The sequence below is a fragment of the Mustela erminea genome, chromosome 6, assembly GCF_009829155.1.
Source record: "Mustela erminea isolate mMusErm1 chromosome 6, mMusErm1.Pri, whole genome shotgun sequence".
NCBI classification, from domain to species: Eukaryota; Metazoa; Chordata; class Mammalia; order Carnivora; family Mustelidae; genus Mustela; species Mustela erminea.
The window spans coordinates 21476556-21491867 of record NC_045619.1 but is presented as its reverse complement, the minus strand read 5'-3'; the positions used below and the strand labels follow the sequence as shown (position 1 = coordinate 21491867).

Sequence of the window (15312 nt, the reverse complement as noted above, 5' to 3'; positions counted from 1 at the left end):
TATAATGTTCAATATTAAGCTCATGTTTGGATGATTTCTATAATATTGTGCTAACAGTAGTCTCTTTCTCTTTTTTCATCTTCTTCCATTATTTTACATTTGATTTGTGTCATAAAATAGGAGAAAGAAGTGGAAAAACCCATCTGGCTAAAACTACCACCAAGGGCACAGCTCAAGAATCCAGTGCTCTAACAACTATCTGATCCTTTATCCAAAGTATCTCCTGTATCCAGTAATGCCAAGAGTGTTTGAACTTTGAAGCTAATTACATTTAATCACTCCTCCTATTATAAAATTTAATATTTCAATCCCCATCACTCATGTCTCTCCAATCAACTTTTACTTTCCTCTTTCCCATTCTCTACACCAAAGTTTAATTTCTGCTTGGGGGAAATTGCATTCTTGAAGGACTTTGCCCTCAAAATCACCAAATAAAGTGACATTTTTGTCTCCCTTTACCTCATCATCTATAAGTTTTGAAAATGTTGACAAATCTCTTCTTCTTTTCTCCCTTTATATTCATGGTAATGTTTTTGTCTTTTCTCTTTTATATCTTTCAGTGCTCTTTCTCTCTTTTGCTAAGATCTTCTTCCTGAAGTATATGTGAAGAAGTTATTTCAACTTTCTTGTCCTCAATTTTTTCATCTATAATATTAAAACAAAATCAATTCCAAAATATTATGAAAATAAATCTATATTAGGTGTTCAACAAATATTACATTCCTTAAGTGTAAATATTTCCCAGCACTCTATCTTTGGTACTATCTCCCTTCACCATCAAATTCTATAAATGACTATAAAATCTTTTCTTTAAGCCCCTACTCTCTCACCAGAGCTCCACTCCAGTATTTCCAATTTACATATCATGCCCCACACTCAATATGTTTACAAAACCAAATTTATCATGTTTCTCCCTCCAAAATGAACTTCTGCACTAGTGTTTCCTAGATCTATAGATATAATTTCAAATTCCCAGCCGATTGGGTTCAAATCATTAGTCATCTTTACCTCCCTTAGATCTAATCCATTTCTCCAAACACTGATGCTTTATCCAAATTGTCTTTTGCATTAAATACTGCAGGAAAAGGAAAAACATCATAACCAAGTGGTATTTATCCCAGAAATGTAAAGTTGAATTGGTATTTATAAATAAAACAATGTAACTTATTACATTAACAAGAACAAAAGAAGAAAAAATGATATGATTATCTAAGTATTTACAGAAAAAATTGAAAAATATCGACACCCTTTTATGCTGAAAACTCAGCAAACTAGGAGTAGGAGGATACATACAAAAAGTTTATAATTGATATTATGCTTAATGCTGAATGCTTTCCCTCAACGATAGAGAATAAGGCAAGGATTTTGGTTTTACCACTTCTATACACCACTGCGCTGCAGTCACAGCAGTAAGAAAAAGAAATAAAAAGTGTAGAAACTAGAAAAGAAGTAAAACCATTATTATTCTCAATGACAGAAGGAACTCTAAGAAGCTTACTTAAAATAAAAACTACTAAAACTTTTAAATAAAGTTATCCAGGTGGCAGGATACAGGAATAATATAAAATTTAATTGCATTCATATATACCAAGAACAAACAATTGGAAAGTGAAAATAATAAACAATACTAAAGTATTAACTCAATGAGGACAGGAAAGTCTTCTTCTGTGTAGAAAAAAAAAAACGAACCTTAACTCCTACATCACACCATACAACAATTTGAGATGGATCATAGAGCTAAATGTAAAAGCAAGAACCAGAAAGCTTCTATATATATATATAAATATATATATATGTATGGGTATATATATTCACAACCTGGACAAGACACAAAAAGCACTAGCCATTAAAGGAAAAAAAACTGAAAAATTGTAAGTCACCAAAATTAAAACACTCTGTTCACCAAAGCCATCATTAAAAATATTTAGGAAAAATCACAGTGAAGAAAAATATTTGCAGTACATAAACCTGATAAAGGACCCTTATTGTTAGTAATTACAAGACAATTTATAGAGAATTACTACAAATCAACAAGTAGGAAATTAAACAATCCCATTAATGGACTTGCATAAGCACTTCTTACTCCTCAAAAGATCTAAGAATGGGCAATAACCACAGGAAAAGGTGCACAACATTAATAGCAGAAAAATGCAAAATTAAAACCATAATGAGAAATCTTTTCACACCCATACGAATGGCTAAAATATAAAAATTTAAAAGTCTAATATACCAAATGTTTGATGGAATGGAGAGAACCTAAAATACTCACATATTTCTGTTGGGGATTATAAAATGGAACAACTTCTCAGGAAAATTCTTGGGAAGTTTCTTATAAAATTATTTATTCATCTACTCATGACCCAACAATTCCACTCTTTTGTATCTCTATGAAAATATATGTCCATAAAAAGATGCAAATGTGAGTACTGACAGCATATTCATTGAAAATAGCAAACAGCAGGAAACACCACAAATATCAGTCAATAGGAAAATGGATAAACAAATTATACTATATTGATCCAAGAGAATACTTCTCAGCAAAAAAGGAACAATATGAGTGAATCCCAAAAACATTATGTTGAATGAAAGAAGTCAGACACAGACTTACATAAAACAAACACACATTTTAGGATTCCATGTACATAAAGTCTAAGAATAGACAATCCTAATCTATGGTGATAATAATCAGAAGTTGCCTCTTAGGTGGGACTGGGTAGAGTTGATTGGAAAAAGGCATGAAGCAACTTTCTGGGTTGATAATGTTTTAATATCTTGCTTTGAGTGGTGGTTACACTTACATATACAAATGGTCAAAATCAACTAAATTGTGTTTCATTCTTCCATTAGGGAGAAGGAAAGATGTTTCACCAGGAAAACATTAAAAAAAAAAAAAAAAAAAAAAAAGGCTTCGTGCAACTAGCGTTTAACTAGTAGAAAGAAGAAAACTTGGTATATCAATAACTTACCTAATTTTTTTTAATGACATTATTTTTTTTCAAGTGTTTTTAAGTACTTTTTCAAGTTTCAAAGTTATTTTATTTTCAAGTATAAATAAATAAACCAGCCTTGTGAATTCATCTAAACAGAGAAACTCAGGCTTGTGGATCAATATACTGGAGAGATAACCAGTAGCATAAAAATATTTCAGTCTCTGTGAATAGAAAATAGAATGCTTCACAATCTGGAGAATTTTAAGACATGAAAGAGCCCAAAGAAGCAAAGGTAAAAAGATCAAACACAAGATGCAGAACCAACAGCTGTGACTTAGTGAGTTAAATATGCTGAATAAATCAAACTTAACAAAGCACCACAAGTTGGTAGCTTCCAAGTAATTAATACACTAATCAGAAGCACATGCAATATTAGTCAGGACTACCTCATTGTGACAGCAAGGACTCCTTGGTTACAATGGATATTCTTCATTTGCAGGTAGAGTTATGGAAAGTAAATTAGGTAAAGGCATGCTTGAGGCAAAGAGGAAGTAACATAATTTGCTCTATCTAAGGAGTCTCTATTTGTGGTGAATGAGATGAAAGTTCCGTTTTCATCTCACATCTGTTCCAGATCATTCTTCTCACAGTAAGACAGAACATATCTGCTAATACTTGGGCAAATAAATGTGAATTCATAGATTAGAGTTGTACTTATACGTTTCTTTCCAAGGCTCATCCCCAGTTTTAAGAGTGAAACGATCATTTCACCCATGTTACTAATGTCTAATTAGTAAATGAAAAAAATGTTTGAATACCACAAGTCAATCTAACTTCACATTTCTTGCATTTCTACATAAAGCCAGAATTAGCAGACACTTTAGAAGATTAAACCTGTGATCAAAATATGGGCTTACATAAGCTAACCAATAATTATCTTTTCTTTGGAATAGTTAGCTCTTGACAATGCTTCATCCCTGACAGACCTGTTACTTGACAGAACACACCAGGGAGTCCACTATTTTATCCATCTAGCTGTCCTCCATCCACACCCTCTAGTCTCTTATTCTTTTCTTGAAATCACATATCCTGCGTATATTCCCTGTAATTACTTCTACTTAAATTTTCTATTACCTGTTCTTTACTGAGAATAGGGAGCCTAGAAGATCAGAACTCATAAAAAGAAATAGCTAAAGCACCAAAGTCTCTGAGGTGAAAGAAACAGTAGTCCAACTGAGGTTATATTCTTTCCCAACTATACACCTTAGCTGCTGAGGTTATATTCTTTCCCAACTATACACCTTAGCTGCTACTGTTCTATTACATACATACTTCAGGCTGCACTGGCTCAAATTTAAATACCATCACCCTAGTTTCCTGACTTTCTCACTTCATATTTTTTCCTTCCTAAATCTAAAAAGGGAAGGTGGAATCAGTTGCTTCATAAACATTTATTAATGGACAGAATCAAGGAATCAAGTCAAAAAGGAATTTCTGGCTACTGCTACTATTTTTTTCAATTAACCAAAACAAAATGAGTAGAGAATGCAAAGAAGAATTTATGGAGTAAGCTCCCTTAGAGTTGATTAGATTACAAATATGTAGAAAGAAAATCTGCTTTTTATCCATTAAATCACTAAATTCATTTATATTAATTTATGTTGATATAAAAATAAATGTGTTTAGTAATGGATATCATTAACTTATGCATAAGATAATCTCCTACACAAGTAATTAAAAATGCTGAAAATGTAATGGCTGCACAGTAACACCAGAAACACCTTCATATAATGAGAGACCCAGGGAAGATAAATGTGACATTTAGCCTCTAAATCTGGCTTTAGGGAAGTTTATTTTTTTTTTTTAAAGATTTTATTTATTTATTTGACAGACAGAGTTCACAAGTAGGCAGAGAGAGAGAGAGGAGGAAGCAGGCTCCCTGCTGAGCAAAGAGCCCGATGTGGGGCTCGATCCCAGGACTCTGGGATCATGACCTGAGCCGAAGGCAGAGGCTTTAACCCACTGAGCCACCCAGGCGCCCCGGAAGTTTATTTTTTGAACCAAAAGAATTAGATCAAATTTTTCTGAAAAAAAAAAGAAAAAAAGAAGGGATCTTTGAAGACATTTCCTTCTCCACATAATTGGATACTGTGTGAAATGTTACCTTGCCTAAACGAACCTGTAAGTTTCATTATCATAAAGATATTGTACAACCAAGAAAAGGAGGAGACAACTCTTTCATTAAGAAAAAAGGAAAAGGAATGTTGAATCAGTTGCACAATTTTGCCTCTTTAGAGTGTCAATATCCTTATCCATAACACTATAATATTACATTCCCTTGAAATTAATGAAGGTTAAATGAAACAGTTTATGTGAAAGTGTTCTATAAACTATAGGGAATATGTGAATTTAAAATGCCATTTTATTCATGAGGATAATTATAATGAAAATAAACTAAAATAAATCATATTGAAGAAGGTGGATATTAAGCAAATAATCGCTCATTTAGACCAAAACAGTCTTAAAAAGAGACATTTGTCTTACAAATTGGTTCAAAGAATTTGTTCATACTATATATCTAAGTAGATGGTGAATGGCATTGATTGGATCCAAAGTCCCCCTCTCTTGGATTTTATGAGGCCCATTCAGAATGAGCCAGGTTGAGAACACCACCAATTCCATGTTCTGAGTCCATCTGTTGGCAAAAATGTAATGCAAACAGCTTTATAAGTGCTATTTTCAATGAAATATCACAGAACAGCTTGTCCCAATGATATTTCTAAAGCTTGCCTGCAAACCGCCTACTGGGAAATCCAACTGAAAGAGAAGAGGGAAGAGAAAGAAACCCATACATACAAGTGACAAAAATTAAAAAAAAGAACAAAGGATGGAGGGAGACAAGCTAGAGGAAAGTGAGCACTGGAGAAAAATAAGGAGCAATAGAGGTGCAATATTAAACACAGACAAAATTAGTTGGAAAGAAGGAATAGAGAATTTTTTTAAAATTATCAAAACATCTTGGGTTGGAAGATAGAGAAATGATCACAAATAACTTGCCATGTCCAGCGAAGTGAAGATAAAAGGAGCAGGAAAACCCAGAAAACATGTAATAGCTAAGTAATTGGAAGATAATTATTAAAATGTGAGAGGAAAATGATGTAAAATAGCCATTTTTCTAAGTTTCACTTTTTTTTCTGTAATATACAAATTCATTATTCCAAAAATAATATAGATTTCAATGTGTATCATTAACTCCAAGGAAGGAAACATCCTCCTCCAAGTCCCTTCTTTTAATATAAAAATGTACTCACATAGCACAAAAGAGACCAGGCATTACAATATAAGTAGTATACATGCAATGATTAAAAAACAAAATATTTTACTGTAGATGATGTCATTCTGGGCACTTACCTGGGGTCGAATAACTTTAACAATATTTTTGAGGGCAGTGTCAGGGGATGGAGGTGAGCAGTCAGGTGTTGGGCCTGTTGAGCTGTTTCTATGGTTACTACTTCCTGGAGCAGTAATTGCTACCTCAGATGCATTATCTGTGAATAAAAATAGAACTGCCATAAACCTAATCACTCAGTTTACCATTTAAGACTTGAAATTACTTTAGTGAACAAGAATTGAGTTTTTAACTTAAAACTGGTATCAATTATAAGATCATAATGAGGAATATGCACAGCAGTATATTTTAAAGATAATGTTTATTGAATGCTTTGCTTTCCTTTGGAATGGTAAATATCATACCCTGTAGTATTATTTCAAGAAGAGTATTATTATACAATTCACAATGATAGATCACCCAACACAGCTATTAAGACTGTCATTATTATACAAATGGCCAAAACTTCAGCTTACCTAAGAAGAATATGATTTTTTAATATTAATGGGCTTAGTTTTCTCCATCATCTCTCAAATGGTTATTGATCTTTTTAAAGTGGAAGTTTTGCATCTCCCTGAGGTATAAAATCCAAATTCAAGCCTCCTCAAACCACATTCCCCAGAAGTCCCTCAACTATTGAGAGGCATCCCAGTGACTTAACCTGAGAACACTGACATTTGTCAACAATGGTTTTATAATGTAGACTGACACAAAACTATCACACCCAGATAAACACATCTTATACAAACTAAATCTCTTCCTTATGTTTAGTATTGAGAGTTGGAGGAGGAATAAAGGGATGACTTTAAAATCAGCAACCTGCATAAAACTTCTTAAATTTTTATCAAAACAAAATGACAAGAAAAGATGCAGTTTTAGAGTGTTTAATATACTTAGAAAAGAATGGAAAAAACTCCATAAATAACTCTTGCTAGCACATAAAAGATATATTATCTTAACAACAATTTGGCAATCCTCTACAGCTTTGTATGGAAAGCATTGCAAGCTCAGATCTAAAAAACAAACAAAATTCCTTGTTTTTAATTAGTTCCCAATAATTTTCTGTCCTAGGCAGTTGAAATTGTGCAAAAGAGACTGAGACTGTGAATTCTTTATAGATTAGTAAATTTTCTCTGTTCCATGGCCATTGTCTACAATCCCAAGTGAAAAGAAATAATTTATGAAGACACCTCTTGCTTACAAAAAGTGAAGGGATGAAAACTCTACCCACCATATAAAAACACAATTCTGTTACACTGGGCAGTCCAGACACAGGTTCATGAAACAAACAAACAAAAAATACAAATGTGACATATTGAATTAAATAGATTATTTATTAAATAAATCTTAAAAGTACCAGAGCTCACTCTTGACTCAGGTTTAATGGATAAGGTGAGATTTGAATTAGCATCTCAAGAATACCCAGAGTTCTGAAAGACAGTAATTGGGTGGTCTTCTGACTATACTAGAATTAGTATGAGTAAATACTGAAGCAGAGATAAAATATCAGTCAACAAGACAATGAAAAGTAGCCCTGATCCTCTCCAACTTGTACCTTCCTTTCATTCATTCAACCATACATCTTAAAACATTTAAGGGCAACTATATGTCAGGTATTATGTTATATTCTAGGGAAAAAAAGAACCTTTAGGCAGAGGGTAAAAGGTAGGGAAGGATGAATAGGTAGAGCACAGAGGACATGTAGGGTAGTAAAACTATTCTGTATGATAACAATAGTGGTGGATACATTGTCATTGTACATTTGTCCAAACCCATAGAAAGTACAGCATCAAAAGTGAACCCTAGGATCATTTATATGGACATTGGATGATAATGGTGGGTCAATGTAGGGTCACTGATTGTAACAAGTATACCACTATGGTGGATAATGTTGATAATGGGGAAAGCTGTGCCTGTGAGGGGAGGGTACAAGAGAAACCTGTATACCTTCTGCTTGATTTTTCTGGGAACCTAAAACTTCTTTAAAAAATAAAGTTTAATAAAATTTTAAAAAATCTATGCTCTTAAGAAGTATATAGTCAAGTGTGACATCAGACATGTAGAAAAAGTGTAATGTAATATCATTTGAGACCTGATAACAGATAAAGGAAACATGATGAGACAGCAAGAGGAGAAGCAATCAACAGACCGTGGCTATGAAAGAAGAGAGCTGTGAAAGGTTTCCATTTTCAGGCAAGGAAGCTGAGATGGAATATAAAACATAAGGAAGGGCATGGAGGTGAAAAGAGCATAGACAAAGCCATTATTTTATGTTAGGAAAAAGTTGGAGATAAGTTTAAATAAGTACAAGGGAGTTTTATTAGTATATTAGTTTATATTTAATTTGTAGGCAATGAGAAATATTGAGATTGTTTAAGCATGAAGTGACATACTAATAGTAGCTAATGTTTATTGAACTCCAGTGAAATAATGTTAAAGACATTGTTCTCTTTCTTTATTCTCTCTTTTGTAGTTCTCATTGTTGTCTCTCTGTGTTGTATTCTGAGTAGCTTTTTCATACTCATTTTCCAGTTTATTGGCTCTTTCCTCAGCAGTGTCTAGTCTACTATAAAATCATTTTCATAATTTCACGTACACTTCACAATTCTAAAATTTCTATTTGGTTCTTTTTCAAATGTACAATGTCATCATTTGGCGTTTTTCAGTTTTTGTTTTTGTTTTTGTTTTTGTTTTTGTTTTTAGCAATTTCAAGCTTGCTTTTATTTAGTAGAAAATAACAAGCATAGTTTTTGGTTTTTTAAAATCTGTGCCTGATAATTCCAGTATCTGAAGTCTTCATGAGTCCGTTTCTGTGTCTCTGACTCTCATTCACGTTATTTTGTTCCATTACCTTTCTCATCTTCAGTTCTGTGCTACCTGTTACTCAACTTTTGTTAGCACAAGATATACAACATTAAACTTAATTCTTTGTCTGTTAGTACATATTAATTAAAAAAAGCATCCAAATTACATTCTAATACCAGATGCTGAAGTCTGGGACAACTTGCCTGCTCAATGTTAGACAATTTATTTAACCTCTCTGGACATCAGTTTTTTAACTTTAAAAATAAGAATGATTAATAATTGTCTAGAAGAAAGTTACTGTTTATGTGTGTGAATAAAATGAGAGAATATATATGAAAAATGTCTAGCATATTAACAGGTACATAATATGGGTTTTATTTTTCCCTATAAACCAAATATCCTCAGAATTAAAATAAAACATAGAAGAGGAAAGAAAAGCCAGAGGGAAAAAGAGAACTAAATAATAATAATAATAATAATAATAATGCTTTGCAGATAATACATCTAGAGTAAAGACTGTGTATTTGGATAGAATTTGAGAAAAGTATCTTTTGGCTATTAACACAAACTGGTAGAGATAGAATTTAACTCCAGGAATAAGAGATGATCCCCTGAGGAATGATTCACTGCAAGGGCTGGCCCTGTTGACTACCTTTGCATCAAAGTCAGAAAAATTGAGGGGTACTTTATGCAGACTGTAAGGCAAATGCCTTTTGAATGTATCTTATATGTAACTTAATACATAGTACAGGACAGCAGGTAATCAAGTACTAAATTATTTAGAAAATATTATAACTGTCTCCATCTTCTGAATCCATGATCTATATCATTACACTGATAATTTAATTTTATACTACCTTGCATTGTTCATTATCTCTTCCAGACTAGGTTATATTTTTGCAGACACTTATATTTCCCTTATCCCCTTCATAGCTCTTAGCTCAATGCCTTTAAAAATACTAAATGAAATAAAGTGAATAAAGCAAAACCTGTATGCCAGTGGTAACCATCAAAAATGCCCTTAATTACATAGAGAAAAGTGATCTGGTTTTTGTAATTCTATGGTCCCTTTTGGAGAAAATCCAACTGAGAAGCATATTTTAAATATCTTTTATTATATTATTTTTGAAAATACCAATTATCCAGTGAATTTGTGAAATGACAGCCTGTATTCAAGACAGTTTTACATGGTCAACCTACATTTTACACCTGCAGCTACAAAACATTGCTGATGAAAAAGGACATGAGGTGGGCAAAAGCTGCTTAAGAGGAAATTACTAAATATACTTGCAATTTCAGACTGAAATGAGACTTATCTTCTAGTCAGCTTCTCTTACTACACATTAAATTATGCATTATGACTGTCCACTTCCTCTAAAATAACAAGCTAAGAAAAAAAAAATCTTCTAGCTTACTTGAGCTTTTAAAAGAAAAGTATTCTATGAATACAAAATAATTCATATGCAACGTTACAGAGTAGAATTTTAACATCATTTACTAGCATGTACTGAGCAGCTAAAGTGCACAAGAGGCCATGCTAATTCCTATATAGCTGACAAGTAGAACTGAGATTACTTCTGGCTGGGGACTCAAGAAAAGTGTCAAGGCAGAGGTGGTGACTAAGCAGGTCTCTGACAGATTAGTATGATTCATACATGAAGAAATGAGTGGGAAGGGCATTCCAAAAGTTGAAGGTATGATCAGCAAAAGATAGAGAGATGGAAAGAATTGGGCACAATTGTGGGATAAACAAGAGTTCAGTTTGAATAGGATATTCATGGAGGAAATACCAAGCACTGCATGCATCATAAACAACAAACCTGAGCTTTGAAATCAGACAAACCTAACCTGAAATCCTGCCATATTGTTTTAAATTGAAGCCGAGCTGACATACAATATCTTGTCAGTTTTAGGTGTACATTGAAGTGATTTGATATTTCTACATATTATGAGATGATCCTCACAGTAAGTCTATTTCTGAATTCTCACCATATATTGTTATCAATTCATTTATAGACTTGCATTTATTGTAAATAATGCTACAATGAATGGAGAGGTGCACATATTTTCATTCTCTTTGTACAACATCCTAAGTGGAATTGCTGGATTGCATGATAGTTCTATTTTTAATTCTTTGAGGAACCTCCCTACCATTTTCCATAGTGGCTACACAAGTTGACATTCCCACCAGCAGTTTTCTCCTTGCCTTTACTTCAGTCTGTGTGTGCCTCCATCAGAAAGAATGAATACCCAACTTTTATAGCAACATGGACTTGACTCAAAGAGATTATGCTGAGTGAAATAAGTCAAGCAGAGAGAGTCAATTATCATATGGTTTCGCTTATTTCTGGAGCATAACAAATAGCATGGAGGACATGGGGATTTAGAGAGGAGAAGGGAGTTGGGGTAAATTGAAAGGGGAGGTGAATCATTAGAGACTATGAACTCTGAAAAACAATCTGAGGGGTTTGAAGTGGCGGGGGGGGGTGGGAGGTTGGGGTACCAGGTGGTGGGTATTATAGAGGGCACGGATTGCATGGAGCACTGGGTGTAGTGAAAAAATGATGAATACTGTTATGCTGAAAATAAATTAATTTAATTTAAAAAAAAAAAGGATCTGAAGTGATTTCTTACAGGGAGCATAGAGATGGGTCTTGTTTGTTTGTTTAACCATTCAGCCATCCTATGTCTTTTGATGGAAGCATTTAGTCCATTTACATTTAAAGTATTTACTGATTTGTATGTATTTGTTGCCATTTTGTTAATTGTTATCTGGTTGCTTTTATAATTCTTTTCTCTTCCCTTTTCTTAGTCTCTTTCCTAGTGGTTCAGTGTTTTTCTTTAGTGTTATTTTTGGGTTTCTTTCTCTTTCTCTTTATTTATCTATTTTTTTGTGCATCTAGCTATTGTAGATTTTGGTTTGTAACTACCATGTGTGTGCATGTGTGCATGTATATACATAAAATGAAAGTAACAAAATCAGGTATATCAGTCATTACATTAAGTATTTATAGAAAAACTATCCCCCAACAAAAACAGAGATGATGGCTATTAAGATGTGAGCTGGGTCTGTGGTTTCATCTGATGTTTGACTAGAAGCAGTGGGCTTCCCTCTCATGGTTGTTGGCAGCACTCAATTTTCATGAACTGTTGGCCTTAGTTTCTCACTGTCTGTTGACTAGAAGCTTTCCTCAGTTCCTTGCCATGTAAGTCTCTCCACAGAGGCTCACAATGGGACAGTGGCTTCTATCAGAGTGAGTAAGCCAGGGAGCAAAAGAAAACTAGCAAGACGGAAGCGAGAGCTTTTTGTAATCTGATCTTGGAAACGACACCTATTATTTTAGCCATATTCCATTCACTAGAAGCAAGTCATTAGGTCCAGTCCACCTACAAGGGGAGGGGATTATACAAGGGCATAGATACTAGGAGGTGGGACAATTGGGAGTTATGTTAGAGACTAAATATCAACAGGATATTTGTGCGGGAAAAAGCTACTCTCAGACGGCAAAAGAAATGGATACAGCCATTTTGGAAAGCAACATCATTAAGATTATTGCCTCTTGATAGCACAGACAACTTACCTTGGTTTGCTAGGTTCTTTCTCAGTTTTAAACCTGGAAGTCCTGCGTCCTGGGAACTCCTTCAGTCTTGGGGCTTGGTTAGTCACCCTACTCTGGACCAAGACTGTGGGCTTTAAATCATGACTCCACACTACTAGAAATGTGAACTTGGGTTAAGTTACTTAATTTCTCTGTGCTTCAGTTTCCTTATTTGTAAAATAAAAATAATAATAGTGTATCTGTAGAAACTAAATGAGATACATGTAAAGTACTTAAAGCGGGGCGCCTGGGTGGCTTAGCGGGTTAAGCCGCTGCCTTCGGCTCAGGTCATGAACTCGGAGTCCTGGGATCGAGCCCCACATCCGGCTCTCTGCTTGGCAGGGAGCCTGCTTCCTCCTCTCTCTCTGCCTGCCTCTCTGTCTGCTTGTGATCTCTCTCAAATAAATAAATAAAATCTTTAAAAAAAAAAATAAAGTACTTAAAGCAATGTATGCCACATAAAAAGTGCCCAATGATATTAAATATATTAAAATATACATATCCTTTCATTAGGGTATGCACACAATTATTATCCTAACAAGGATACTTTTGACAATGAAAGGGAGTTCTAGTAACAATTGTGCCACATCAACAGACATTAAAGGGAATGTTCAGGGAAAGTAGTAGAATGTTCCTTAAATGTGATTCACATTGAAATTTATATCATAGAAATAAAAGCACCTCCATATAAAACAAGTACACAATGATGTTTGTTGCTCTTTTGTTAACAGCGGAAAAATAATACAAAATGAAGTGAACACTCATCAATAGAGGTGGAATAAATCATGATACATAATACCATGAAATATTATGCAACCTTTAAAAAAATAAATTATAGTGATACCCACTGACTGGGAGGTGCTCTGAAATACTGTTGAATGAGAAAAATAATATGTAGGAAAATATTTAAGGCTTTTCTTTTTGTAAAATAAATGTTTCACACTCAGAGGCAAATGCTGAAGTTTAAATTTCAGGATCCTAAACTTTCATGGGCCTGTTCCAAGGAGCTGGGAGGGTCCCTGGAAATGTCTTTGTGAATTTTATGAAAAGTAAAAAATTTTAATTGCAGTAAGTTAAGATCTCTTCAAATTTTTTCCAACTCCAGTTTTCTTGCTATCATAGTTCTCTTTGGTTTTGGTAGTATTAAAATGGCTGCAGACATTTTTGGAATCTGGCTAAGGGGAAGATGAGTTGAGGATACATGTGCTTTGGATTTAATGGGACATATTTGCAAGGTTGAAGTCACTTCCTTGTATAGTCCAGATGTTAAAATGGCTTCTAGAAATTTTCCTGTCACCTCTTGAGTCAACCCACCTGGTGTGTGACTATAAGATTTAGAGCACTACTACAATATGAGTGATATTGTGATATGAATGTGGCCTAGAAATATTTATGTGCCAAAAATATTTGATATGTATAGAAGTTCGTACATGGAAAGTTCTTCCAAATCCTATAGCTTAGATATGAAACAGAGGTTTCATCAAATTTGGCAACAATCCTAAAAAATAGTTTGGCAGTACCAATAAGAGATTATGAAACTAAAAGGAAACTTTCTACCAGCTAATAAAAAAACACTAATATCAACCATGCTAAAGGAAAGACTGAATCAGTCTATTTCTCTACACTAGCATTATCTAAGAGAAATATAAAATGAGCCATATATGGGATTTTAAATTTGTTAGTAGTCCCATTTAAAAATTTTTTAAATAGATAAAATTAATTTTATTTATTTATATGCCAGAGAGAGAAAGAGATAGTGAGAGAGGGAACAAAAACATGGGGAGTAGGAGAGGGAGAAGCAGGCTTCCCACTGAGCACGGAGCCCAATGCAGGACTCGATTCCAGGATGCTGGGCTCATGACCTGAGCCAAAAGCAGATGCTTAATGACTGAGCCACCCAGGCACCCCAATGAAATTAATTTTAATAGTATATCATTTAACTCAATTTATCCAAAATGTCATTTCAATTACTAATAAAATACTTTACATTCCTTTTTTGTGTACTAAGTCTTCATAATCTGAAGTATAATTTACACTTTTAGCATGTGAATTCAGGCAGTAAACTTTCATGATTGGTACCTGAACTCTATTTAAATTTTGTAAAATTACAGTTGGAAAAGTAGATTCGACTGTAAACAAAGTTGTTCTAAACCTGAAAGTTTTCAAATAACTGAATTGAGTAGCAAAACATTATTTTCCTTTAGTGTTTTCATCCACATTGACAAAATTATTTCATTGTTTTTAGGAAAATTGATTTTGACATAAAATAATTTCAGCTTCAAAATTATGTCTACCCAAGTTAAATAAGTTCCCTGACTCAATATTATTAATAGAAAAGTAAAAGGGTGTTGCATAAGTTTAAATTATAAGTTTGGATCCTGCTAAAAAAAAGTTTTAAAATGTTTTTTGGGATATTTAATTTTAATTTTAAGCAAATAATTTTCATTGATTCTCTTTTCACTGTTGAGAACAAACTTCTTATCAAATTTATTATGCAGCTGATGAACGTACCTCTTATTATTTTCCACTCAATTGTCTTTAAAAAATTTTTTTAGACAATAAACTACCTTTTTAGTTTGCTCGGCCATGG

General features: G+C 33.5%; 1 protein-coding gene across 17 annotated transcripts in view; it reads right to left on the bottom strand.

Annotated features, from left to right (window-relative positions):
- Positions 1–15312, bottom strand: part of ANKS1B (ankyrin repeat and sterile alpha motif domain containing 1B) — a 1111154-nt gene that overhangs the window by 644296 nt on the left and 451546 nt on the right. For all 17 annotated transcript variants that reach the window (XM_032346661.1, XM_032346662.1, XM_032346658.1 and 14 more), the window contains exon 11: positions 6342–6478. In XM_032346661.1, the coding sequence (XP_032202552.1) occupies positions 6342–6478 (137 nt within the window). The remainder of the gene's footprint in view (positions 1–6341; positions 6479–15312) is intronic.